This window comes from Trachinotus anak, unplaced genomic scaffold (genome assembly GCF_046630095.1).
Source record: "Trachinotus anak isolate AG129_WGS33_773 ecotype Australia unplaced genomic scaffold, CSIRO_AGI_Tana_v1 ptg000013l, whole genome shotgun sequence".
NCBI lineage: Eukaryota > Metazoa > Chordata > Actinopteri > Carangiformes > Carangidae > Trachinotus > Trachinotus anak.
The window spans coordinates 17,318,731-17,343,377 of NW_027273864.1; the positions used below are offsets into that span (position 1 = coordinate 17,318,731).

A 24,647-nucleotide genomic window follows, 5' to 3' on the forward strand; every position below is an offset into this window, starting at 1 on the left:
AACTAACTTTCATAATGTGTGCTTTGACATGTTGCCACAGAATCCAAAGGCCTCCAGTCTGTTATGTTACTGTTCTGTTATTTATTTGTTGTGGCTTCCACACTTTTGCTTTTGCATTTTTTATTATGAAGATTATATGTAAGATTTATCAAGGTAAAAGATATTTATTTGTGTTTTTCAGTATTAAGTTGCTTCTCCCTGTCACTGCATTTAATACAGTATATGTGTTCATGAGTCCAGCCCTCTTTCACTCTGTAGGTCTTCTCATATAATGTGCGTCTTTGACAATTACTGTTGGTCTTGTATATGTGTGCTACTGTATGTTCCTGTCTTCACCTAATTTCAGATTTTGTGTTACTTTTATGATGAGTGTTACATGGCTTTCTGCAGCTCCCACACCACTGTTATGGATTCTTTTTTTCTTTTTGTCTGTCTTTTCTGCAGGAGTTTAACAAGTAATCTGCCCAATGTGAATCTACCAAATGTGAACCTCCAAATTCCCAAAGTACCAAATCTGCCAGTGCCAGTAGCAGGACTATCAGTTAACCTTCCACAAATGCCTAGCTTTTCTACCCCGTCATGGATGGCTGCTATATATGACTCTGAGTGTGTATTCAACTAGTTTACTTTAGAAATCATTAAGCAAGCAGAGACTGCCTTGGTATGAAGATGCCCTCAGATAAAGACTGCTTTAAAAATCTTCAATATACGGAAAAAATGTGTTGTGTGGATCTAACTAGAAACAAAATGTCCCAAATTGAGAAAGTAAAACTATGATTTTTCTCATCATTTTTCTTGAGAGTGAATACTGTTCATGTTCATGCCAAGGGCGCTCTGAGAGGTGTTAGAGTAGATGGGGTTCTGCTTTCTTAAATGAGAGGCTGAAACACTCTCATTTGTCTCAACATGCATGTTGTTGAGCCGAGGTGTGGAGATACAGGCCAAAACTAAAAAATAAATATATTTCTCTGAGGCTATTTGGGGATTTACTGTGCAGAGAGGAAAAAAAAAAGTATTTCCCCATTTGAAAACATTTGCAAGTCAAGATCTTCGTTCGACAAAAGATGTATCTCCTCTGAGTTGTCGTCCACAGACAATTGCTTTAGTGATTTTTAGCATACTGTAGATCGTACATGGCTGTAGGTTCATTCCTGACCTTGACCACCTGCTAGTAGCCTGACTGGGAGAGTAGAGAGTGGGCTGGATTGGAGATGATAATATGGATATGCTTGGCTGCAGGCGTTCAGACCTGTGCCACTCCGTCTTATCACCCTCCCTCCCAATTCCACATCTTTCCTGTGGCACTCTCCCAGTCAGCTCTACTCAGGATGCCCACAAAGGTCTGCATGGTTTGTTTGGTAATTCTTCCAGGGGCCCCACCAGCCTGGGGACATGGATGTTGAGAGAGGGCCTGTGATGAGAGAAATCAATTTGGAGATCTTTATTTTTGCGGAAACAGACTTGGACCATTAAACACCATTTTTACATGCCCTCCCTCACTTCTCCATTCCCTCCTCCTTTGTCTTGACACAGTGTTGATTAGCTCCTGTATCTGCAGTGACTTTACCTGCATGTGGCCACTTCACATCCCAGTCAATAATCATACTCTGCAGCATGGTTATTGATTTGTTACAGTAAACCCTGCCCGCTCCTTTTCCCCCATACACTGACTGTCCAGAAACACCTGAGCAAACATTTGAACAGATCTGTCAGTATATGGTTGGAGTGAAACTGAACAGTGTTTAGGTGTAGAGGAACAGCATCCTCCTCTGCACCTGCCACAACAACCCCCCTTTCCCCTCCCCTTTCCACCTATTGACTCCCTCTCTCCAGGGGCGTGAGCTTTGTCTTCTGACCTGTATGCGTGTGTGTGTTTTTGGGTCAATGGCAGTAACGGCTCTGGGACGTCGGAGGATCTCTTCTGGAAGCTGGATGCCCTCCAGACTTTCATCAGGGACCTGCACTGGCCCGAGGAGGAGTTTGCCAAGCACCTCGAGAGTCGCATCAAGCTCATGTCGAGCAACATGATTGAGAACTGCGTCAAGCGGTGTGTTTGTATGACTCTGTGCACGAGAGGAAGAACAACTGACAGAAATACTTTGAGGCACCAAATGTTGAGAATAGACACTGCATTAACTGCATTTTTATATGATGATGTGTAAAAATTTTACACTTGCATTGCAGCACCAGGATGGCATTTGAGTCCAAGCTGACAAAGAGCAGCAAGTCCACAGATTTTCGCATTTCTCCAACATTATGCACCATGTTCAATGTGATGGTAGATGCCAAGGACCAATCAGCTAAATTGTGCGCTATGGAGATGGGCCAAGAGGTAAAAGTGACTGCATGTTAAAAATTTATATCTATTTGGTTTATATCCACCAGCATGAATGCTTTTGTTGAAAATGCTGAAACCCCCCTTTTTTTTTTTTTTTTTTTTTGCAGAAACAGTTCCACTCCCAAATAGACGAACTCATTGAGGAAAGTGTGAAGGACATGATCCAGCTTCTGGTTGCGAAGGTACGCCTGTACATCAGCTGTGGTAGCACTTTATAATTTTGGTAAAAGATCAGAATAAATGGAAAAAAACAGAGCTTTAATCTATTACAAGTTATGACTTTACAACTTTCCTTTGTTTCTCAGTTTGTTGCCATTCTTGAGGGTGTGTTGGCTAAGATTTCCAGATACGATGAAGGCACCCTCTTCTCCTCATTCCTCTCCTTCACGGTGAGATGAAGTTTCATGTTCTTCAATCCCTCAGTGCCTCATTGTCCTTGAACCAGATGATTCTTCAGAATCATTCAGTAATACTCAGGGCTGATTATCTATACTTTTTGGATATCTACCAAAATGTGCCAATAGAGTAACTTTAGGTAAATTATACCTCAGGTTCATACTCATACTGTTCTTTACTTCTTTGATTAGACAGATTCTGTCTTCATTTTGTCAGTTTCAGATTGTACTTTATTTATCTTATTTCTTTATTTTATTTAGCTTTAACAAGGTATCAAAAATCCCAGGCATTATATCGGGATTAATATCAAAACTTTTTAAAAGACACGCAGGCCTAATAATATAAATAGTAACTGAAATGTTCTCATATAAACTATTTGCCTTTGTTTGACAATTATGTTCTGATTTCAGGTGAAAGCTGCCTCAAAATATGTGGATGTACCTGTAAGTTTAATAAGATCCTACCCCTTTGTTTGCTTATGAGCTTGTGTGTTTAATAGTTAATACTGCTGAACAAAATCCTATGAATTTTAATCAACCTCTCTGTGTTTCTTTTCTGCCTTCTTTGATCATAGTAATTTGTGATACAGCCGGTGTTTGATCATTCCTTTCCTGATCGCTGACCCTGTTCTATTTCCGTCTTCCAGAAACCTGGCATGGACGTGGCCGATGGCTATGTGACCTTTGTGCGCCACTCTCAGGATATGCTTCGTGATAAGGTCAATGAGGAGGTGTATATAGAAAGGTTATTTGATGTAAGTAAGATGCCGTCTCCTCCTCACAAGAAGGGAGGGGCCTTCCAAAATGTGGCAAAACAACAGGGCAGGGAGGGATAAGTCCCATTTTGAGACCAGGAAATGTATTTCAGCCTGGCAGAAGAGGCTTTTCTGATCCTCTACTCCTTTTGACTTTTCTGTTTCTTCCTGTCTCTCTTCTCTCTGAACCTTAGCTGCTGCCCTCTGCATTCTGGTGTGCATTGCCACAGTGCTTTTGGGCCTTTGTGTGTTAAAAAAAAAGGAAACTTTTATTTACAAAGAGTCCATAAAAGCATCCTCAAAAAGGATTATCTGAAGCAGTGCTCTCTGGAAAGAACAGAACTATCCATAGTGATCATCTGTCAGCGCACTAGCTTATAGTGAACCACTGCAACCAGATACTTTCCAGATAAAGCATGTCAGCCTGCTGAAGAAATGACACTCAGCCCTCTTGGTCCAGTCCACAGGGGAGCACCCATGCAGTTTTTCTATGTGAGCTGAAAATGCTGGGTGTAAGATGCACTGCTGGATGGGCCAGGGAGACACAATGATGTCAAACTCAGAGGCTGGCATGTCACATACCCTTGGTCTGTTAGAGCAGTGGTTCCCAACCTGGGGGTCAAGACCCTGCTAAGGGGTCACAGGATAAATCTGAGATGTTGCGAGATGACTTACAGAATAGGGCAGAATATGTCTGCTACGCAAAACAATGTTTATTTCTCGTGTGAAATACCTCTACAGCAGCTTATTGCACCAGTTTTAGGCTGAATGAATGAATATTGTTTATTAGAGTGTCCGTTTTGGCTTACAAGACACTTAACCATTAAGTTGATGGCAACATGACAAATCGTCACATACACTTCCAAAATTATTACAAGGTTCAAATCCATCAATTATGTTGGATAGAGCATCCTCTGTCTCATCAGCCAGGCTTCTCCGATGAATCTTGCCAAAACAAAAGTCTCCAATTAAAAAGCCGACTCAGCACATCAGCATCAGACAACCACAAACAGATCAGGGTTCTTCGATTGAATCTTGTCAAACAAATATTTCCGTAAATCAGAGTTCAGAGGGCAATGGAATTCAAAATGAAGTTCATCCTCAACGACCCCAAGATCACATAAAACACAGAAACGTTGCTCTTTAGGAGGGCCTTTGTATCTGCCTACCTCAAGCCTAGTGCATCTTTCAGATTAAACGGGGCAGAAAGCCATTACTAAATAGTAGAGTGTTTAATTGAAAAGGAGAAAGTAATGTGTGTGGTCAGACAAAGAAAAAGATTTGAGAAGCTGGAACCGTAAAATGTTTGTTATTTTTTCTGGAAGATAAAGATGGCTGTACACATCAATATGCTCTTTAATATTAACTACAGCAACAAAAGTCTCTTCCATCAGACGCTGGACATCAATTTAACATCAGAGAGATGTTGGACTCCAACGGCTCTAACGTGTGACAGATGTTAAATTTTGGTTGGAAATGGAAAAACAGGATGATGTCAAAACACATCAGTGGCTGATTGACATTGTGACATTTAGCAGACGACGGGTCTTGCTCGTGACTAGAACGTCTGTATTTTATATGTCAAGATGGCATCGGCATGTGACATTTGGAAGTTATTAGATTTTGGTTACTAAACAACACAACTTCAAGTCAGCTGTCGTCAATACTCTATGTCAAATTAATGTTGGCTTTAGACTTTGTCCTGACATTGAATTCTGGTCACCAGACGTCACAACCTACATTCAATCAAATGTCAGTGTCTAACGACACTGGTGCACAGCTGCGTGCCTGTAAGGTTGCCGTTAAACATTCTGCCAAAGTTAATACCCGTTTGCACATTTGCAACTGTCTTTGACAAAAAATAAATAAATAACCCTTCCTCAAACCGTAACCCCAGCAACCTCCGTCTCAGATGAATGCAGCTATAGGCTTCTTTTCTTGTCTGCTCCAAGTAGCTGTCGCTGCACAGCACAATACTGTGCCAGCATGTGCGTGTCATCATAATTGTAAAGGGATGTAGTGTGTCAAAGCAATATAAAAAGAAATCCTCTAGCTCTTCTTTCATTCCTTCCTCTCCTCTACATTTGAAGGACTATTGTAACTCCATCCGAACTAAGCTTCATGTGAACCTAAACATAGCTGGTGCAACAGCCTGCAGGACTCAATTAAACTTGTGAAAATGAAGCAGTCAGAGAGAAACATCACTCTGGTTAAACTGCTCACAGTTCACAAACAGGCAGCCTGTGGATTCGGATCACCACGGACTTGGCTATTAAAGGTCACGAGCCAAACAGGTTGGGAACCAGTGTGTTAGAGGGTGAAGAGAGCACTGTCTTAAAAAATCATAATCCTAACGGGATACATTGACAGTAATGTGTCCGCCATGTGTGATTTGAACGACACATAATGCTGTGATGTGTGCTTCATGTCATTCAGAAACTATTTGTATGGACCTGTGTCTCTACAGGTGTGTGACGGCTTTGTGTGCTCGACAGATTCTGTGAGGCAGTGATGTGCAGTTTTTATGTCTGAGAGACACTCAGAAATCTCCCTTTGGTTTTCCATTTTTGTTTTGGCTGTAGAAGCGGGAGTCTTGAGCCAGATTAATATAATTTTTTTTTCTTCTTTGTTTTGTGGGTTGGGAGTGAGGAGTGATGCTGTTGTGAAGTGGGTCTGCTTTTGTCTTTGAGGTCCACACTGGCTCCCCTGTCTCCTTCTGTGTTGTCAGTTTTTCAAGTGTGGACTTTTTCCTCCCCTCTGTGTCCTCTGTTTGGCCCCAAAGTTGCACCGAAATCCTACTCAGCACTGTCATGTTAAATTAAAGATTCCTCCAGCTGTTACTGTTTCAGTTTTAGTTTCAGTTTAGTTCAAGGATGTCAATGTTCTTTTCTTTCGTTTTAACGCATTTCCATCCATCCATCCGCCCATTTGCATGCATGTGAAAAATGTTTCTAGATGTTGCATAGGCTCTACTTTATCTCTCTTTCTTCCACTAATTGATTTCAATCCTTTTTATCTCCTCTTTTCTGATTAACACCATTTCTGCTGCCTCCTCTCTTCAAAAAGTGGCACTTATCTCTAGTGTTGCGTTGCGTTGTTTTATCACATTATGTTGGTTGGCATGATTTTAGAGTCAAATAATCTTCCTGTGTACATCTTCTAGCATGACCCTCCTCCTCAGAGTTCTGCCTCATTTGCACATAGAGCAGTCTTCCTTAGCACGTACTCTGCCACCCACCCACGAGGTCTGCATGCACTGCACGCTCAACTCGACTGTGAAGTGGACAGGCATCTGCATATCCGGCCTCAACTCTTAAACCTTTCCACCATTCAATTAATTGTGATCTAAATAAACTAAAAACTAAACCTCAGCAACCAAACAGATGAAATCCTCACGCTTGTAATTCGGGCCTTATAAACACTCTTGCGTTCCTGCCTACTCACATGGTTAAAGTTGGCTTCTTTTCTTGATATTTGAGGTATGACAACTGTTTCTACTAGACTTTGGTGCTGTTTTCTTGTAACTTTAAACATAACACAGTCTGGGAAATTACCGCCCAAATCTAAGTAGGGAAAAGGTACAAGAAAATAACACTGCTGCTCCCTGCCTGCTAACCATTTACTCACTCTCATTCTATTTTTCTTTTGCTAATGGACTTGTGTCAAAACTATAATTTCAATTCCCCATGGTAGTTTACTCTCCAACCAGAGTAGGGTATTTTAAATGCAGCTTGGGTTTTCTACTTGAATAAATTAAAAACAAAGGCAAAGTAATTGCCTTCAGTGATTGATGGGCCATGCAGCTTTTACAAAATATTGACTTGAATTTTCTTTAGTATTTCAAAGGGTAATTACAGTTCAAAAAAGATAAATCTGTCAACACTTTATGACTTCCCTCTGTTTTATTATTTCTGTCAAGTAGCTGTAGTGTCAGTGCTCTGAGTAAATTACTCTAAAATGCCTCTTTTCAGCTCTTCAGACTGCCATGAATGCAGTTTGTGTGTGGTTGTCAAACTCGTCGTGTGTCTGTGTTTGTGTGTGTGTGTGTCGGCAACGTTTACAGAAAATAACTATAAGGCCCAAAGTGAACAGCTTCAGGGTTCAGTTTAGTAGGTTGTAGATGTAATTTAATTAGATGAGATTTGTCATTATGTTATCAATAGTGATTTAAGTTTTATGTTAAATTCACAAATATCTGAGGGAGTAGGTATTACAAGATTATCAGTAGGTGAGTCTCTGTTTGATCAATTTAAAGGCCCTGAAAACCTGTTTCCACAATCAGCTTCTTACAATCAGTGATGCAGTCCTACATTAAAAGAGTAGTTCAACATTTTGGGAACTACACTTATTGTCTTTCTTGCTGAGAGTTTGCTTGTTTACAGAGGAGGAAAAGGTATCAGTACCTGCTCCAAATATACTTATTACAAGGTCCTACAAGGAAGTATTATCAGCAGAATGCTGGTAAAGTAACAAAAGTATTCACTATCTGGAATGGCCTGTGTTATATTATTATATATTTTATATTACTGGGTGGTTATGACTAATTAATAAACATGTAATGGCAGTTGGATAATTTAATCTGTAACAAGGCATCACAGTTCATAAGATGATCACATGTAGCCTACTTTATATGAGGCAGTTGGCTACATGTGATAAAAGACAGACTCTGTGCTCCTCTCTCTGGGTTTAAGTGGACTGGACTCATTTTGAAGAAGTTGATGTCACTCGGCTCAGTGAACCAATCAGCATTTAGCCACAGTCAGTGAAATCTATTCAAACCATACCCACACAGTCCTGCTGAAGTAGTTTAGCTCAGCTTTTGACTGGTAAACTCTGAATGACTTATACTCGAGAAGGAAAGTTCCTCTAAACATCAACTTTGAATGTGACTTATTAGTCTTTTTTATTTAATGGTACCAAAAGATCTTTAAAATGTCATGTTCTCAGGGGCTTTAAACCAGATGGAAACAGATGATGATCTGAGTAGTGAAAGTTACATTATTGTTTCATAAAAGGTGCATGATTTTAAAAAACAGAAACAGTTGAAACAATCACACTATACTGTAGCTTGTGATTCTTTTGTAGCTGTTAAGATTTATTTATTTTGAACGTGACTTCATTCTTACATACAGCCTGTTAACTTGCATTGATTTCTGATTAGGACTCATGAAATGCAAGAATGTCCATCTTGTGAGGTGCAATAGACACTCAACATTAATCCTCACCAACTGTACACACGGGTGAAATGAATGGAGAAACCATCTTGGAGGCTTTATTGAAGTGATGCTGAAATACACACACAGGGGTGCTTGAATGTTAATGTTATTGTCATATGCTGTGTGTTTAGTTTTTCAGTGCTTCATGTGTGTCTTAAAGGTTAGTTCTATGTTATGATGTCTTGAGTATGTGTGTGAGTGTGTGTTTTGCTGGAGAGTGTTGTGTTTATGTGTTTCAGCAATGGTACACTGCCACCATGAACCTGCTGGGGACCTGGCTCACCGAACGCATGGATCAGCAGCTCCACGTCTACCAGCTCAAGATCCTCATCAGGATTACAAAGGTAAGAGGGCAAACAAACACCTGGCAGCTTGATAAAATACACAGAGGTCAATGTGTCCACGCTAATGCATCTCTGTCCTCTTGTCCTCCTGAAGAAAAAGTACCGGGACTTCCGCCTGCAGGGCGTCCTCGACTCCACCCTGAACAGTAAGATGTACGAGACGGTGCGCAACAGGCTGACCGTGGAGGAGGCCACTGCTTCGGTGAGGGAAGGGGGAATGCAGGGCATCTCCATGAAGGACAGCGATGAGGAGGATGAAGAGGACGACTAGAGCCCGTGCACTGACACTCCAGCCCCTCCCTCCCTGAACCTCCTCACTCTGACCCCCCTTTAACACTTTTGACTTTAGCCTGGTTACCGATGCATGTACCAACTCAGATAGCCACTCTAGGACCTCTTCGTCAGCTCGAAATGCCTATGAAGGAACTATTAACTATAAAAATAGTACTTATACTGAGGAAAATCAAAATAAAAAAGTTAAAAAATAACCATGATTGGCAGTTTAGCTGTGTCATGATAAAGATAGCACCTATCTTTGTTTCATTTATTTCTAAATTCATTTCTATGTGTTACTAAGCAATATGGAGAACCATTTGTTTGACAATGTTGAGTGAGATTAATAGGTGTGTCCCTGTCCAATGCAAACCTATATGGCGCTTCTTTGTCGTATTCTACATTCATTAATGGTACATTGTCGTGATGATGAGTGTGTGGACCCTTTTCTTTGTCTTGTCTGTTTCTAAGTGAATGCCAACTGCTTCAAACTGAAAATAAACCTCTGTATTTGTTTACGGCTGTTACAGATAAACTGTCGTCTACTCACTGTTATTAACATCAACAGTAAGTCTAGACCTGCATTTTTATCATGTGTCAATGCTATGTGATCTCATCTCAATTACTAATTAGACATGGTTCAACAGGAATCTTGAACTTCAACAAGTGGGTATTCTAGAGATGCAATATTCTCATAGCTCCATTTTGATAACTTGGGAGATTCTATTTTTATTTCAACATTAAAAGGCCTTGAAACAGGTTCTATTTTAATTGAGTTGCACTTTTACAGAGAAAAGAGCAAAAATAATTTTTTTTATTGAAAAAAAAGTTGGTCTGTCTTTGTTCTGTAATTGTGTAGAATGAGATGTCTGGCATTTGTTTGGGTCTCACTGTTGTTTTGTATATATTATATAAATATATATATAAATATAAAATGCTGTACATTGCATTCTGAGCCATTGCTGCATGCCTGTGGGTTCCCACCCTCCCCAACGCTTTCTGTTTTCTGTGTGAATTAGCTGGTGGATTCATTCTTGCTTTTGCCTTATGAAAGCCAACAGTTGTAATATGCAAGAGCTGTGGCCTCTAAATAAAAATTATTGTACATGTGCATCCTCCTGTCTTGTTCACATTGAACTGTGCATAAAGTCTCTGTTTGGCATTGGTGGAAAGTAACTTAAGTACATTTACTCAGGTATTGTAGGCAACTTAAGGTACATCATGTACTTCCTCTCGGAGTCATAACCCATTTCATGCCATAGCAAATAAACGTTCAATAATCCACTTAAATCAGAGAAAATGGTGCTGCTTAAAACTCCAGAACTTGCCTGGGAATTATCACACTTTAAAGTTTTCTTCAGTATTGAAATTATCCACTGATATTCGTTTGTACATCCACAGACACATTGCAAAGAGGGACAGCTAAGAGATAATTTAGCATACTTTTAAAGGTGCCAATGATCAAAAAATGTAAACAAATATAGGCTATAAAAAAAAATAATAATTCAATGCTACTTTCATTTTAATGAATCAGGATTAATCATCCAACATGAGCCATTCTGCATAGTTAGTCCTTTCACTTTTGATACTTAAAGTGAATTTTGTTGCTGATTCTTCTATACAGGACTTTATTTTGTAATTGCGTGTTTTCACTGTGCTATTTTTTACTGTAGTTAAAGATCTGAATATTCCCTCCACCACTGTGGTTTGCTGACAGACTGGCAGCAGGGGGCGACAGGACAAAGTGGTCACTAATTTGCTTTAAACAACAACAAAAAAAAAAACAAACAAAAAACTCATCCATCCATGGTTGCATGTAATACAAGGATGCTGTGCACCCAAACCCAGACTTTATTTAATGTAGAGCAATACACTTTACCTATTAAATAACACTATGACACTATAATATGTTATATAACAGTATCATAGGAATATATTGCTATGATACTATCATATACATGAAGGACAAAACCATTTTATCATTTATTTAAGTTACAAATCAAACTCTACCACCACCCTGGCTGAAATCCACTGAGGATAACATCCTAATCCTGCATCCCTGGACCTAAACACCAGCATGGACCTCTCAAAGGGGCAGGTATGATGGTGGATGTTGGGGACTTGGGCAGTGGATATTTGAATAAAGTACAATCTGTCACAGGGTCACTACACAATTCAAATCTTTGTATGAAAATACAAACGTCTATGGTCACAAAGGTTAAGGTCATTTGTTTTTGAAGCAACACGAAAAAAAAAACAACAACATTTGCCAAGAAAACTTCTGTTGCAGAGCTAAATGTTAAGCAATCTGGAATATTTCTCCAAATGTTGGAGTTTTCAGTGGATTTAGTAAACTCCCCTTCAGCAGGGAATTATCTGGGGGAAAAAATCATCATAGAATACACGCTATGAAGATACGCACAATTCAATCAGGACAGAGGGGTGCTCAGGGTTGAAAAGGGCTTATAATTAATAGCCACAAAATAGTGCAGAGACAGAATATCAGCCCAAATAAAATCCATTTTACAATCTGAATTTTAAACATTTTGTCTAGTGTGAGGAAAGCATTGTGTACTCTGATTATCTATATGGTGAGTTCCTGAGGCTAGAACAGAAACATGCTTAAATGTGGTTAAATTCACACCTTTGACACTGGAAATCTGTACTGCAAGATTCAACAATTTTGATTTTAAATTCTAGTTGATTAAATAGATTTCAGGACAAAACCACTTACATGTTGCAAACTGGAACCACATCTTTGGTTACAAATAAAGCATCAAGCCACGGAAAAAAGAAACTACACTGCCTATAAAAAGTAGTCTCTACTATTTTGACTTTTTCATGTTAGCAATGTTGAATCACAGTGGATGCAATTTTAATTTGTTTTTGCACTAATCCAAAGAAAAAGACTACTGTCAAAGTCAAAACAAATTTCTATAGGAATGACCTAAGTAGAGATAAAACAACAAAAGCTATTATAGTTAATTTTCTGGCAAACCCACATTATGAAGACATAAATATTCCATCAATTCAGAGGCAAGTTTACTGAAAAGTACCAATAAAGAGAGGAATTAAGATTATTTCCAAGGCACTGAATATCCCTAATACCATAATAACAACAAAAAGAGTGTGGCACAGCTCTATATCTACCTAGAGTAGACCATCCTCAAAAGAAGGAGAAATAGAGCACTAGTGAGGCCAATAAGAGGGCAGAGGACTTGGTGAAGGAATTGCAGCTTTTCAAGGCTGAGACACAGCAGGAGACACTACTGCTTGTTCATGAAAAAGTGTCATATGAGAAGTCACTACTGAAAAAAGCACGTGGGAAAACTGCAACAAAGTGGGAGGTTTTATGTTCTGATGGACTAAACATGAGAGGAAACACATCATCAAAACCATGCAACCTGATGAGGATGCTTCTCTGCAGCAGGTTCCGGAAGGCTTGTGAAGGTAGAGAGTAAAAAGAATGCAGTAAAATATATATATCAAAAAATCCTGCAGCAATCTCTGGTAGAACTGCAAGTTTTATTTTCCTTCAAGACAAATATGAAGCCAAAGCTATGCAGTAGCATTTTTTTTAAAACAACATTTGAATGTCCTGGGTGACAAAATAAATTCCCAGACCTCAATCTAGTCCAGAATTAATGGCAGGATTTGAACACTGCTGCTGCAGTCACAGTTTGACAGAAGAATGAGAGAGAAATGCAGTATCCAAGTGTACAAAGCTGATACACACCGATCGACAGTTATAATAAATGTAGTAATTTCTGCCAAAGGTTCCTAGACTAATTATCGTCTTGTAGGTGGTGAACACTTGCACAAATCAATGTTGTACTTGTAAGTAATTTTCAATCTATTTGTGGACATTTGTTTTCGCTTTGACTTTTTTTTCCTGTTGAATCATCATCTAAAATGAACCCAAATCTTATCCACCGTGATTCAATGTTTCAAAACATGAAAAACTTTGTGTGTAGTGAATTCTTTTTGTAGGCACTGCATTGTGTCAATACAGATACGTATTACATGTGTTACAACTGTTGAGCTTTGATAGCTGAGGTTAGAAAAGCGGAAAAATAAAACATGGAGCTGTGTAAGCCATTCATGATAAGCTACAGATCCTCCAAAAATATGAATCTACACCAAGGCCAGTGGACAAATAAAAAAACAAAAACAACAAAAAAAAAAAACATTGGCTAGCTATTAAGGATATAATATATATAGATATATATATATTTTACAAAACAATATGACAATATAAATCCCTGTAAAAAGCAATAAATGTTCACATTAGATGTTGTAACACACAAAATAAGCCATAAGTACATTATACAAGACAACAGTGAGATATTTGGACAATATATGAATATTAGGCAGGTAAGAGTCTCTTCACGTGTGATAAAGAGCTTCACGCATGTGGAGCAAAGCCTGAAAACAGTTAGTTTGATCGAGGTGACAAAGTGACATAATGCATGCTGGGCTTCGGTGTGATGCGATGTTTATTTTTTGAGACATTCTTGTAGGTGGATCGCCTTTTCCCATCCTGGTCTTCATGCTTCAGGTTCGTCTCATTGCGGTCCAAAGATCCCAGTTTTGTCGTGTAGCCAGGATTTAACTCGCTGGATTTAGGCAGTAACACTGATAGTATAGTGCAAACTGGACAGAGCTGCTTTTTCCTCATGTCAACTTAAACAGGTGCAAATGCTCAGCAGGATAACATTTAAGACAAGAAATAAAGGGCAAAAACATAAATATCAAAAAACATTTATCAGTATAAAAAGTAATAAGGTTATTCATTTAATCAATAGTCTGGCAAAAAAGGCCTCAGAAAAGTTCTCATATTTTTACAAATTAAGTGCCCGTAAGAATGTCCTCAGACGAGCGACTCCAAGCTCTCTGCAGGGTCCGACTCGTCTGCAATCACCACCACTCCGTTAGTGTCCATGTGCATGGGGCTCAGGCCACACTCTCTGTTACCAACCAGGCTGAGCATGGCTTTGTAAAGGTACTGGTACTGCTCCTGTGCACATAAACACACACACACAACAAGTTAACACTACAGATCTTTTTGACATTAACACAGAATCCGATGATGAAAGGGGTCACCCAACAAAACACCCAACCCTCTTATTTCTATCTTCTTTTTTGCCATTTTAAACTCGTTGTTTTGGCCTAACAGCAACATATTTACTTTATGGTTCATCTTGAATCAGTCTCATCAATCTTCTTAGACAAACATTTGCAGCAAAAAAAGCTTTTTGAAACCCACTGCACACCACCTGTCAAACACCAAATGACAGACAAATAGTGGCTGTTGCCACACAGATTGTTCTCTGCTTTAGTGGACACCAAAACAGAGCGAAATGGAGAGTGAAAATTGGACTTCAGTTTCTCGTATGAGTAGAGAAACGACTCCAAGTGAATGCTCATGTTGATGATAATGTGGCTCAGAAGTAATATTAGTAATGTTCTTTTGATGCCCCTTAGTGGGGAAAAAAAAGATGTAATGCAGCTTTAAATGTTGCTCAATGGTTAAAGCTGTATTAATTGCTTTTTTGGGGGCAGCAAAACAAGCTGCAAATATGGCTGAAAAAATATTACTTTATAAATGTGATATGAGCTTTTTTGCTGAAGAGCTACCTGCTGCAGCTGCAAACATGTTGAAAACTGTTGTTAGCCTGAAAACCAAAACAATCAGCTGAAAGTAGCTATAAAATTCAATAGAGCTAAAGCGAACTGTAGAAGTGAGTTAATAACTATCTGTGTGTCCACCACCATGAGCAACCTCTTTAGCATTATAGGCAGTCATTTGATCCGTTAATCATATAAAATTATTGGATTAACACAGCTTTAAATATTGACAGTTACTAAAATGTTCATCCCAAATCCCTCCCTCCTATCTTTTACATAAACTTACTATATCAGTGAAGACTCCCGGCCTCATGAGATTGATCATCTTTGCCACCTGATAGATGTCGACAACGCCCTCATTCTCCAGCTGCTGGGACAGTGTGGTGAGGGCGCAGAGCATCCCTGCTGAAACTGCTCCACACCTGAGTGGAAATACACAAAATAGCTCTGTAGGACACATTTCTGTCTCAAACAACAGTCATGTTCATGTGTGATTAAACAATATCAATATCACACCACCTAAATCCGTGGTTTAACTCCATCACTTCAAATGATAATGTGTAGGGCTGTTTTCTTGTGGGTTTTAGTGCTCAGATCTCATCATCACCTAAACTTATTGCAGGTTGTTAAGTTATTAACCAAAGTACATTCCTCTGTAATCAAACTGTAACTGCCAAAATACAATACACTGCAGTCAATGAATGGATAAAATGTTGTTTCCATTTATGTTAGGCTAACATGTTGCATAATTGCATCATGTTAGCAGTAACATAAATGGTATAAATTGGTGGGGAGACAGAGTGGCTTGTTATTAAGTCTGTGAAACCTTCAGATCAGAGCTTTGACTGTCCATGAGATAACAATCATTATCTCATGGCACCTTGCAGAGCAAGACCTTACAGTATTATAGAGAGAAACCCAACAGTTTCCACCATGAGCAAGCACTTGATAAAAGAGGAGAGGAAAAACTCTCTTTAACAGGAAGAAACCTTTGACAGAACCGGACTCAGGGTGGGTGGATGTCTTTCATCGGGTTGAGAGAAGAAAAATGGTGGATTCAGTAATGAAGACTATTCAAGTCACTTATGTTTTCACTAAAAGGAGCTGTGGTGCTATAGGCACAGAGGTCTGTAGGAAAGACATCAGCTGGCAACCACTGTGGAAGCTGTTACGGTTGCCTGGTTACTAAGAGAATTTAGAGTGGTGGTGTTTATCCTGGTAGCCGTCAGTAGATTTACAGTGCTGGCATATACCAAAGGACGCAATGACTCAAAACTTAAGCCATGGAAAACAATCAACACTGAGAACCTTATTTACCATCATGCTAATGCAAGCATTACATCCAGTTCATCAAAGACAACTCAAAAGCAATTAAACAACATGATTCTTTTACCACATCTGAACCCCTAAAATTCAGATCCAGATGCAGAATACAGATACAGCACATAAAACAAAAAGCAAGACCAACAGAGTGTGATAAAAATCAAGTGTCAATCAAATGTGACTGGATCTCAGGAGAATGAACTGAACCATGATGACAACAGATCTCTTTATGCTATTAAAATTTTTCCTGGAACTTGAAGTTCCAGGAAAAATATTTTGTGTTTGTCCTTGAAAGAAGACTTCCTTAGCTGACAGATGAAAACATAGCAGTAAACTCCACATACTCATCGTGCACAATGGTGGGACCATCTCGGGTCATGGCCTCCTCCTTGATGACACTGATGAGCTCGAAGGTGCTGCTGAGAGGGGCGTCAGGGTTCGGCCATTTAGGGCACTGAAAATGTCTCACCTCGAGAACGTAGTCATCCTGTCACACACAGGGGAGAAGTGTACACACGTGACATGATGTAAATAATGTAATGGCTGAGAGTCTTCATGTCACAATGATAAAAACATTAAATATGGCGCATGTAACGATGCAGGGGAGCAGGTACCTGTGTGGCCTCTAAGATAAAGTCGTGGATGATGATCTGTTCCTCGTTGGAGAGGCACAGTCTGTCCTTACTGATGAGTGTGACAGTGAAGGCGATGCAGTTCATGGCCTCTTCCCGACTCGGCCAGTAAACAAATTCATCCTCAGCCTGCAGAGAAACAGCAACACAGGTGGCTTTTTTATTAAACCTTTTCACTGATGCTTCATTTTACTGTAAATATTCTTTTTTGTGTACGAATGCCAGTGTTTGACAGAGCAAAACTTTAGGATAAATAAAACAAAACAAAACAAAAAAACAAACAAACAAACAAAAAAAAATATATATATTATATAATATATTATATAAAATATACTAATTATATATATATATATATATACATACATATATATATATAATTTTTTTTATGATTCATTGTTGCGTACCAGGCCCTGGTTATCAGGCAACATGACAATAATTTGAGCATTATGGTCCCAAATCATCCTCCAGAAGTCTGTGGTGGTGTGGGGCAAGGGATGCTGGGTAATGATGAACTCGTTACTCCTGTAGTAACCCTGAGGTGACAGAGATGAGCTGTTAGTCTTTGTGAAGCTGAGACCACTTTTACAGATGGACGATTGTGAAAACTAACAGACAACCACTTATTTTTCAATAAACTATAATAAAGAACTGTACGAATTGTCAACACAGTTCTCCAAGAAACACACATTGAGCGAGAATAAAGAGGCTGGACACTGTACCATTATGTAGGACGCATTAATGTAATCTGTTCCTTTCATTCCAGGCAGAGTGGTGAGTCCGACCCTTGCTCGCTCCGCTGTAGAGAGGCAGAGAGATGGAAAAACACACTTTAAATCACGAACCAGGGCTCTATAATATTGCAATGGCTGATAATGCACACATTCATTACCAGCCCTCTCTGTTGCTATAGCAACAAGTATCTCTGTTTCCCCTGTCAGGGAGCCGAGAATGCATATAAAGATTAACTTATAGGATTATGGAAATAGATTCTAATTTTGGAATATGAACTGTCGTTAATAATTTACTGACTGGAAAATGTGGAAAATTACCTCAGAAAATGTCCTGATTCTGATCCTAATTGTCTTTCATTTCAAAAACAAGGGAAAAGTAATCAGCACTTGATAGATTTTATTTCTAACAAATGCTTTTAATGTATTTTTACCCATTAAAATTGAACGCATCATTGCTTTATGAATCTTTTCAAGACAGCTGCCCCTACTAATTATTATGCAAACCCACTCTAACCAACCCTCGTGACACCCCTGAATGCAGATTGCGGCAGCTGTACATGTTTGATATGACCTTGCTTGTCCAAAACCACAGCCCAGTTGCAAGCATGCTGTGGTAAAACAGATAAGATACTCACAGGGAACCACTGAGGAATTGCGGTTCTTCTCCTTGTTGCAGTCTTTGTGAGCACTGAAGCACTCCACAAAGCGCGTGTTGCACTGAGTCAGCAGCTAGTGAGAAAGAAAGCAAAGACCAGAAGAAAATCTGAATTTGGAGAGTCACTGGAAATTAAAATCAGACATGAAAATAAGATATAATGTTGTTTAACACTGTAGATTAATAGCAAGTCTTTCACATTAACAAAGAGTCTGTGAAGCTCAGGAGGAATTGACATTATGTGGGAGCAATTAAGTTTGTCTCTGCTGAAGTTGAAATAGCAGGAGCTTGATGAAACATTCATCAAGCTTTGCATAAGGCAGCAGGGGTGACAGACACAACTTTATTATAGCCAACATCAGAGACGCTCTCAGTCTATTCCCGTCAGGAAATAGAAAGCCTCCGTGCACTCTGCTAACAAGCTTCTGATCCAAAGACCGCCTCAATTTCAGCTAGTGTTGCCACTGCAGACGGTGACAGCTTGTCTAACCAGACCAGTCAGATGCCCAGAAGCTTTGCTCACCCTGAACTGTTTCTCCAGCCGTGTGCGGCCTGTCGAGTTGGGCATGAGGATGCTGTTGACATAACTGTGGAGCTGCCAGGCAGGCACCTCTGTCTCTCTGCTCAGGATGGCCTCCATCAGAGCATCGTGGATGAAAACATACTGCTCCTAAAGGGAGACAAAGGATTTAGAGACCCAAAGTGCTCAAAATTACAGTATGTAGAATAATAAGAGATTATGAAATAAATAATCATACAAATAAATACATGTAATATCACCATGAAACATTTTTAGGTTGTTCGTTTTTATTTAATTCTAGCAGTAACATGGCAGAGCCAATTACATGACTGACTATTAACTTCTTCAGATGGAAGTAACAGCCAATCACAGTCAGCCTGTCTGTTTCTGATTATGAAATAAAATGATCATTGGGAAAAGGCTGTTGACATAAAAATAACCTGGAGTCAATGGCAAGAGAAGTACACAGATATTTTTTATATCACAGTGTAGAAATACTTTGTTACAAGTAAAGGTTGTGCATTTGGAATTTCTTTGAGTTACTTTGTGTCCCTGCCTACAAAACACTCCTGATAAAATTATATGACGTTTTATGATAATTATCCAACTTTATTAGATTATTTCACAATTATTATACTACATTTTTTGTCAGTAGTTATTCATGTTTAATTCCATGTCTCATTTAAATGTCTACGTCTCAGTTAGAGGGACAAAGAAAAGGAAAAATGCCTAGAGAAAGAAATTGAAAAAAAAAAAAACATTTATAGGAAAAAACCCAGGGCAATTAAAATACTTCACATCAGTTTTACACAATTTATTCATGAAATAAGTGAATTAAACAACCAATTGCATAAGAAATATTAAGTTAGGAGACTACTTGACATTGGATAGAGGACAATCTAAACAGTGCCCAAAAACATGGTTTCACACCTACAGAAACTGACTGTGGATAAACCTGTGTGAAGGTAGGGGTAATTTAACACACATAAGGTAAGGAGGACCATGATATCATTATTTTATAATATGAGACCACCTTCCAATTCTCAGACTTTTGGATCTCACTGTACAAAACTGTGGCCTGAAGACAGTCAGTGTGGAACTATTCTAGTGTTATACATTCATTTGTATTGTGGTGAGTATATAACAGTTTGCACTGTGTTGCAATGATATTGCATCAAGCGTGACCTTTACTTGAGCCAAATTGGGCAGCTTTTATAACTCTCTATCCATCTTTAATCCTAGATGACCTTTTTTACTGTATGAAAGGAATACAGTTTCCGCGCTGATGATTTAAGGCTTCTTACCTCAGTTTGGACTAGGTAGTTGCGTTGTGTGCGGATATGTTTGAGAAAATCCAGGACACTGACTGTGCTTTTGTCCTTGATCTGTTGCAGCATGCTGTCGATGACTATGTACGTTCCTGTGCGCCCAACCCCTGCACTGAAGAGAGGAGAGCAAAAAGCAACATGAGCATAATGACAGGCCCATAGAGGGAGCTGTTAACCAGGTCAGCAAAGAGGAGAGTGTGACGCTCATAAGTAACACTCGTTTAGCTCAGGAGCTCGGGAATAATGAACTGTACCTGCAGTGCACCAGGACAGGGCCCATGTCTGCAGTGCGAGCCGCTGATGAGCGGTTGATGAAGGTGAGCACAGGGAGGGTGTACTCTGGCACTCCCATGTCAGGCCACTGAGTGTAGTGATACTGGACCACAATACGTTCATTTAGCTTCCCTTTAGGATTCCCCTTCTGGCCCTGAAACATAAGAGCACCGTGGTGAGAACACAATACAGACCCTTCATTTATTGTACATAGAATCCAATCATCCACGCCATTGCAACTAAGTGTTTACTATGTGAAGATTTACGCGTCACTAAACTAAAATGAGTTTCACCACACAAACTAGTTCTTATGTGGAGATTATTTGTTCAGCTGCCAAGTGTAATTGTTGTGTTGTCGACTGAAATAACCTATAAAGTCAACATGTTAATATGACCAATTAAGGTTCAAGAGTCTGAGAGGAATTATGGAATATAAATAATTTACAACATAACCCAATATACATCAAATTGTAAAACATGAACATGAGGTAAGTGTAATCGGCTCTTTCACACTCAGCACCTGAGGTAGCCTGGAGTCTCTAGCATCAAGCAGAGCTGAGAAGCAGACTTCGGAGGTCTGGTAAACTCTCCTTCATAACTTCACACGCCAAGGCTTTTTTTTAATTTTTAATTGGTGGTCTTCAGACCCAACTGATGCTGACTCAAGTGACATCACTTGAGGACATTTATCTGACTTCACACAGCTCCCTCTGGAGCCACAAAAGACTTTACACAACTTTTTTTCACATTCTGTGAAACTCCCCAGACTTTGATGTTTAAAATCAGATGAGTTTTAATGGTGCAACCTGATTTAGTTAATCACTAGTATGAAACTAAAGAGCAGGTACTAAGAACTCGGGGAAGGACTTAACACACAAACTTAGTAACTGATTTAAGAAAAGCAAGTGCAACCTGATTCAGGTTCAAAAAGCAAAAACTCATTAAACAAAACAGATCTGAAGAAGATTCACCAGTGAGAACAAAGTCTGTCTGACTTCTAGTTACCTTTTTAACTTTAGTGTTCCTTATAAGAAAACGCCGCAGTGTGTAGCAGGCGTGCACTTTGGTGCTTTTCAGCGTCACCACAATGTTTCCATACTGCTCACTGTTCTCTGTCGGCCAGTACTGGTCACATTTCCTCTGAAGGAAACAACACAAACAATGAATGAAATTTTAACATGTCTGAAACACAGCTATACAGTCATCTCTGTTTTCTATTTTCAGTTGGTGAATTAATAGAGGTGAACCTACCCTCCCTTTCTCCACCAGGTTTGTGATCATGATGATGATTCCAGTGTTCTGCTCCCACACCATCCTCCAAAAATCCTCAAACGTAGACTTGAGAGGACCCTGAGCAGCTATGTAAGCTCTGGGACGGTTATAGCCCTGAAACAGGAGAGTGGTAGAATATTGTTACCAGTAAGATGCAATCAATGTTGTAGCAATTACCCACAACCCCTTATAGAGCTTGTATGACTGGTTTACTGACACAAGACATTAATAGGTCATGAAATCCTCTCCTTCTTCTGACAGAAATTGTAAATACTTATACATTAATCAATATATTTTTCTATTTCAATTCGACCTGTCCAGGGTGTATCCCACCTTCGCCCGAAGTCAGCTGGGACTGGTTCCAGCCCCCCCCGACCACGTACGGATAAGCAGTATGGAAAATGGATGGATAGATGATATCTCAATTGATATTTTAAATAAAGCAGTCAGCATGGATTTAGTACCATGAATAATTATTTTCACAACACACTCTTATTTCATTCAGGACAGCACCAAGCAAGGGGATTTCACAACCTTCCAAACACAAAAAGAGAAACCCAATATACGATCCTCGGGAAGAAAACTAGTCAATGTCAAGTGGTTGGTCAAACTCACATCCACATAGTTGGCGTTGATGTAATCTGAATGTTTGGCATCTTTTCCCGCCAGGGCTCGTAATTTCACCCTGCTGTGGTCATCTAGGGAAAGCATTGACATATTTTGGTGAATTATTAAAAAAGGATGAAAACGTGTTATTAAAACATCATTGGATTCCACAGCAGTAGACATCATAATCAGATTTTACAGCTGACTCACAGGCCACAATGTTGATGTATCTGTTTTTGTGCTTGTTGTCAGGATGATTGGAATGTTCTGCGGTGATTTTCAGGTCTGCTGTCGAGCGTTGGACCTCCTGGAGAGAGAGAGAGAGAGAGAGAGAGAGAGAGAGAGAGAGAGAGAGAGAGAGAGAGAGAGAGAGAGAGAGAGAGAGAGAGAGAGAGAGAGAGAGAGAGAGAGAGAGAGAGAGAGAAACAGGCAGATAGATTTAATTAAATGAGGATAAAAGATGGAATTGAACTACTGATGGAATGGAATTTCCACCTGTAAGTAAATTATAATTACTTAATCTGTAACAGTGTTTTCATAGAAACTGTGGGTTTTTTTTTTTTTTTTTTAATCAAAGTAAAACTTCTCAGATTTCATCAATTTCTGATACTATTGATCTTGAAAGGGAAACCCCCCCCCCCCCCTCCCCCAGGATGAACTGTAAAACTCAAAGTCTGACAGGGATTCAGTGTCTCAATCAAGGGTGCTTTAGCAGAACAGATGTTTACTGCCACTGGGGTTTGAACTCAAGGCTCCAGTATGACGAACTTCTTCTCTTCTTATTCACTACACCACAGTGCACCCACCAGCCCCAAAAATACTACAATCATTTCACATGAAAAATTATGCACACAAGTTTCACATCAAATGACCCCAATTAAAAGGAATCCTTTAAGGAGTGATGCTTTTGCCCCGTTCCTTAACCTGGCTACACAGTAAGTGTGTTCCCATCCAGTCAACCAGCCGGCAGACCTTCTCTAATTACCCTCGTCTCGCTTGATCTTTCTCTCCATCTTTCTCTCAACCATCTGTTCAAAATTAGCAACACTGCACACAAACACAGGCAGAAAATAATTTCTAACCAATGTTCAGACGCAGGCTCGTTTGCAGGCAACATTTGCACAGAATGGGCTGTGCCGAGAAGTCTGTCATAACTTACTTTAATCCAGAAAAGAAAGTCTACAGCTATGCTAGCAGCTCTGTGAGGCTGCTTTTAGTCCCAGCTTTACTTTGAGCCACAAACAAATGTCAGCATGCTAACACAATCACAATGATGACGCTGAAACGCCGATGCTAGGCAGATACCAATGTCTGCCATGTTAACCTTCTTAGTGTTAATTAGTGCTCGATAGCAGTAAACTTGAAGTACAGTGGAGGCTGATACAAATGCCAGCAGAAAAGCAGATATTTGGTCATAAACCAAAGCCCTGGACAAATTTAATTTTTATGGCAATCCATCCAATAGTTGCTGACACATTACTAAAAAGCACAAATGTGAAGAAATTACTAAAGCAAACTTGCTTTTATTTATTCTGCAGCCTGAGTTAAATACTGTAGCAAATGCTCCAAAACTAATCATCAAAATGATGTTGAAAGCATACCTCAAATTCCTCAGCAAAACCTTGTAGGGTGTTCTTATAGAGCTCCATGACGTGTTTAACAAAATGCTTAACAGGGATGGCCTCCATGTCATCTGCAGGAGAAAGAGAACAGATAGCAAAAGTCCAGTTACTGTGTTTGAGGTTGATATCCTGCATTATCAGGCGTCAGTTATAAACCACTATGTGTACAGAATGCACAGTATGTGTGTGAGCTGATAGTAGAGTATGTTGGCAACACACACAAGGAAACTAATGTCATCAATAAATTTTAATGGAACCAGGCTATAAATCTGATGTGAGGCTTGCTGACCCTGAGGGTGTAACCCACAGTCTTACAAAAGAAAAGAAAAGAAAAGAAAAGAAAAGAAAAGAAAAGAAAAGAAAAGAAAAGAAAAGAAAAGAAAAGAAAAGAAAAAAATTGTTTTATATTGCACACCATCCTCTGTCACAAACACTTAACATTAGTATTTTGAGTATTCATAGGTGGGAGCATCTGTCTCATCTGAGCCAAATCAGCCCCAAATCACACACGAGGGATCTTTGATGAGGCTGGTCACCATCTCACAGGGACAATAGTGCAGGGGACCCAGCTGTCATCACTGCTGATGCTGGCCACTGCCTTAACTAATACACCCTTGCAGCTGGGGCCTTTAGGGCTCTTACTTGCTTCAGTGGTTACAGCGTAAAGGTGAATTCTGGTTTGTTAATCTGTTCATTTATCAAAATGTCTCCTCCCCTGTGTTAGTGTCAAGAGACT

At 39.5% G+C, this 24,647-nt stretch overlaps 2 protein-coding genes across 9 annotated transcripts in view; one reads left to right on the top strand and one right to left on the bottom strand.

The window, feature by feature from the left end:
• Nucleotides 1-10,434, top strand: part of cadpsb (Ca2+-dependent activator protein for secretion b) — a 66,915-nt gene extending 56,481 nt beyond the window's left edge. For 4 of the 7 annotated variants that reach the window (XM_071495170.1, XM_071495171.1, XM_071495172.1 and 1 more), the window contains 9 exons: nucleotides 445-606; nucleotides 1,892-2,047; nucleotides 2,185-2,332; nucleotides 2,446-2,520; nucleotides 2,644-2,727; nucleotides 3,145-3,177; nucleotides 3,381-3,488; nucleotides 8,944-9,048; nucleotides 9,143-10,434. In XM_071495170.1, coding sequence (XP_071351271.1) covers nucleotides 445-606; nucleotides 1,892-2,047; nucleotides 2,185-2,332; nucleotides 2,446-2,520; nucleotides 2,644-2,727; nucleotides 3,145-3,177; nucleotides 3,381-3,488; nucleotides 8,944-9,048; nucleotides 9,143-9,319 — 1,048 coding nt within the window. In that variant the 3' untranslated portion in view covers nucleotides 9,320-10,434. The remainder of the gene's footprint in view (nucleotides 1-444; nucleotides 607-1,891; nucleotides 2,048-2,184; nucleotides 2,333-2,445; nucleotides 2,521-2,643; nucleotides 2,728-3,144; nucleotides 3,178-3,380; nucleotides 3,489-8,943; nucleotides 9,049-9,142) is intronic. The other 3 variants (XM_071495176.1, XM_071495177.1, XM_071495178.1) reach the window with 1 other exon arrangement.
• Nucleotides 10,435-11,126: 692 nt separating this feature from the next.
• Nucleotides 11,127-24,647, bottom strand: part of ca16b (carbonic anhydrase XVI b) — a 99,460-nt gene continuing 85,939 nt past the window's right edge. For both annotated transcript variants that reach the window (XM_071495168.1, XM_071495169.1), the window contains 15 exons: nucleotides 23,891-23,982; nucleotides 22,500-22,596; nucleotides 22,299-22,381; nucleotides 21,663-21,797; nucleotides 21,417-21,551; nucleotides 20,393-20,565; nucleotides 20,115-20,250; nucleotides 18,814-18,960; nucleotides 18,271-18,364; nucleotides 17,624-17,700; nucleotides 17,309-17,437; nucleotides 16,887-17,033; nucleotides 16,617-16,759; nucleotides 15,236-15,371; nucleotides 11,127-14,338 (listed from right to left, as the gene is read on the bottom strand). In XM_071495168.1, the coding sequence (XP_071351269.1) occupies nucleotides 14,192-14,338; nucleotides 15,236-15,371; nucleotides 16,617-16,759; nucleotides 16,887-17,033; nucleotides 17,309-17,437; nucleotides 17,624-17,700; nucleotides 18,271-18,364; nucleotides 18,814-18,960; nucleotides 20,115-20,250; nucleotides 20,393-20,565; nucleotides 21,417-21,551; nucleotides 21,663-21,797; nucleotides 22,299-22,381; nucleotides 22,500-22,596; nucleotides 23,891-23,982 (1,871 nt within the window). In that variant the 3' untranslated portion in view covers nucleotides 11,127-14,191. The remainder of the gene's footprint in view (nucleotides 14,339-15,235; nucleotides 15,372-16,616; nucleotides 16,760-16,886; nucleotides 17,034-17,308; nucleotides 17,438-17,623; nucleotides 17,701-18,270; nucleotides 18,365-18,813; nucleotides 18,961-20,114; nucleotides 20,251-20,392; nucleotides 20,566-21,416; nucleotides 21,552-21,662; nucleotides 21,798-22,298; nucleotides 22,382-22,499; nucleotides 22,597-23,890; nucleotides 23,983-24,647) is intronic.